Source organism: Puntigrus tetrazona, chromosome 11 (assembly GCF_018831695.1).
Source record: "Puntigrus tetrazona isolate hp1 chromosome 11, ASM1883169v1, whole genome shotgun sequence".
NCBI classification, from domain to species: domain Eukaryota; kingdom Metazoa; phylum Chordata; class Actinopteri; order Cypriniformes; family Cyprinidae; genus Puntigrus; species Puntigrus tetrazona.
In genome coordinates this window covers 24,327,005-24,330,106 of record NC_056709.1, presented here as the reverse complement: position 1 = coordinate 24,330,106, position 3,102 = coordinate 24,327,005, and the positions used below count along the sequence as shown (strand labels likewise).

The 3,102-nt window shown below is 37.3% G+C and overlaps 1 protein-coding gene across 1 annotated transcript in view; it reads right to left on the bottom strand.

Annotated features, from left to right (window-relative positions):
* The window catches only part of LOC122353803 (chromodomain-helicase-DNA-binding protein 5-like), a 12,623-nt gene that overhangs the window by 6,024 nt on the left and 3,497 nt on the right, over positions 1 to 3,102 (bottom strand). The window contains exons 10-13 of the mRNA XM_043251670.1: positions 1,862 to 2,036; positions 1,687 to 1,773; positions 1,399 to 1,487; positions 1,173 to 1,306 (exon numbers count right to left, since the gene is read on the bottom strand). Of these exons, the coding sequence (XP_043107605.1) occupies positions 1,173 to 1,306; positions 1,399 to 1,487; positions 1,687 to 1,773; positions 1,862 to 2,036 (485 nt within the window). The remainder of the gene's footprint in view (positions 1 to 1,172; positions 1,307 to 1,398; positions 1,488 to 1,686; positions 1,774 to 1,861; positions 2,037 to 3,102) is intronic.

Sequence of the window (3,102 nt, the reverse complement as noted above, 5' to 3'; positions counted from 1 at the left end):
TATAAAATATAAAATACATGTAAATATTTTTGAAATATATATTTAATGCGTGTGTATTTGTGATATTGTATTTAAAATATCAGCACGCTTAGTAAATATGAACAAAGAAGGCTGTGAAAATGAACCTTTCGATCTTTTATTTAAACAAATTAACAAAAATGTAATCTTTCATTAGACAATAAGAATTTAAAATGGGAGAAATATTATTATTATTTTTCTCTAATAGACATTGGCCACAATCATTGGCACCCTTTTATTTCACTCCATTCATTTCTACAGGGTTCAGGTCAGAGGACTGGAAAGCTCATAGCAGAAGCTTGGTTTTGTACTCAGTGACCCATTTGTGTGTTGTTTTTGAGGTTCGTGTTTGGATTATTGTATGATTGGAAGATCCAAAGAGAACCCATTATAAGATTTCTTGCAGAGTCAGTCACTTATTGATTTTTAATGTTTTGGTATTTGATATAATTTGTGACGTCCAGGACCTCCAGCAGAAAAATAGGCTCACAAGATCAAAAATAAAGCAGTATATTTCATTGTAAACACAGGGTACTTTTTATCCGTGTGTTCACCAAACCCATCTTGAGTGTTTGCTGCTAAAAAGCTCATTTTTTTGTTTCTTAAAAAAAGGTTCTTAAATATTACCCTGATGGTGATGATTTTTTTTTTGTATTTTGTACACTTTACTAATTTGTGAAGCTCAATTATCTTTTGCTGCACGTCTAATTTCTAATTGTGATGATGGATAATTAAGGCAATTTTTCCCCTCCTATTTATATTCCTGTGAAACAGGAAGCCATGGCTGGATAATTTCATGTTCATCGTCACCCTGGAGTGCTCAAAATTGTGAATGGGAATAAACTCCAGAGATATATTACAGAGAATTTCTGGGGGTGCCAATAATTGTGTCCAACATGTATAATTATCAAATGAAATTTTTTTACATTTTTAAATAAAAGATCAAAAGGATTAACAATGCAGATTAATTTTAACAGCCTTCGTTGATTATATTTACCAAGGGTGCTGTTATTTTGGCCTTGACTGTATATATTCTTGATAATTAAATACAGTACACATAGCATGTAAACAAAACTTTTATTTTGAAAGCGAATAATCACAATTAATCGTATAATTGTTAATTAATTATATATATAAATTAGAGAAAGACATACCTGAACTCCTTCTCGCTTTTTCCTCTCAGGTCACGGACCAGCCAGTGAGAGTTGAAGGCATCTTGTGGGGGCATACCCCAGCGCATAATCGCATTCAGGAAGGCTTTCCGCTGCCGGGCGTTAAATCCCAAAACCTAAAATCCCAAAGGAAAATAGCCAAAGCTCCACCTGAAGCAAGGAATTACGAACAAACTCTCTCTTTTCACAATATTGTAAGAAGATTTACCTCTATATTTCCACTAACTCTAGCCAGCAGCGGTGGCAATGGTTTGTCCCGATCGCTCTTCAACTGTCTGCGAGATTGTCTGCGTCCTCCTGGAGGTGCGTGACAGGTACGATGAAAGTCAGTAAGATTTATTCATGTTTTTGAAAGAAGTCTCTAATGCTCATCAAGGCTACTTTTATTATCCTTGCTGAATAAATATGTATTTCTTTCAGAAAATATAAAATAAAGACCCCCGAGTTTTAAACATTTGTGCGCGTGTGTATACATATATGATATAATGATGCCTACCTTCAGGACGTTCCTCAAAATCTTCATCCTCATCCTCGGACCCAACGGAGTACTCCGATTGATTATCTGAAAGATCATCCTGCCACTCTGAGAACAGGATTGAGACAGAATGTTTGTAATCTTATATACAGTTTTATGCTGAGTTATAGCCCAATCAGCAGCTGTGTTTAGGTACCTTGGTCCTCCTGAGAGGCGTCATTATAGTTGACCTGTTTGCGGATACGTTTCCCTTTGCCCAGGTTCCGGGCCAAATCCTCCTGCTGCTGCTCATAATGGTGCCTCAAGAGCTTCTCCCAGTAGTCTGGATCAACATTCTCTTCCTGCTTAATAATCTCCCTCTGGACCTCCTCCTGCAGCAACACACAGACACACACAAATGCAGATCATATATCAAGGGCCCATTATTGACTTCAAATGATCAAATTATATTTATTGTATGCTAACAATAATTCCAAACATCTGGGATTTGTAAAGACATAATACAATTACTTTATTGCAATTATCTAGTCCATTTATTAAGTTGGATGAAGCTTTGTTCCAACACAGAAAGATCCTTTACGAAAATGGGCTGTGGTGGTACCGTGATACATATAGAGAGAGACCCTGATCATTTGAAATCCACAAATTCCGACCTTTAGGACTTACTGTCTGCCATTCTGTGTTGCTAAAATCTGATCAGTTTGCTCTGACAGCCGTGCATCTACGTGGATCGCTATAGTGAAGTTAGCATCAGCATGGTCCCAGGAGATTTTCTCATCCTGAGAGTCGCTGTCAGTGTGAAACGAGGATGGAAAGCTGGAAATTTTATTTTTGCCCATGTCTATAATGACATCTCCCTTCAGGGGCATGAGAGAACAAGTGACATTTTACACATTCATGTCCAAAACCGCTGACACTCACTCACCATTCACTACAGAGTGAATGTCACGAAAAAGAAAAAGAGAGGGAAAATGAGCACATTCCGACACAGCTTCAAATGTGTGACATTACATACCGCTCAAAATTTTGAGCCAATAAAATTTTAAAGGGGCGGTTGACTGTTATTTCACTGTTTTTACTTACACTGTATTGTTGCTGTTTGAGCATAAAAAATATCTGCCAAGTTACAGCGCTGAGTGTTCAGTGCTAACCAAGATATTGTGTTTTTTTATTATTCATTATGGCAGTTTAATGGCTACAAAAATGGCTCATAGGGACTACAACGAGCTACTCCTCGGGTCTGTGATGTCACAAACCTTGATAAACCCCACCTCCGGGAACAAGCAACAAAGGGGACGAGGCTATGTGCACTGCTTTAGAGAAGAGGAAGAGCTGTTTTCATGCCGTCAAATGTAGGGGTGCACAAAGCGATCGTGTATTTTACTGTAATAAAGCTTTAATCAGAATAAAACCATATATTAGAAGCTAACATAAGCA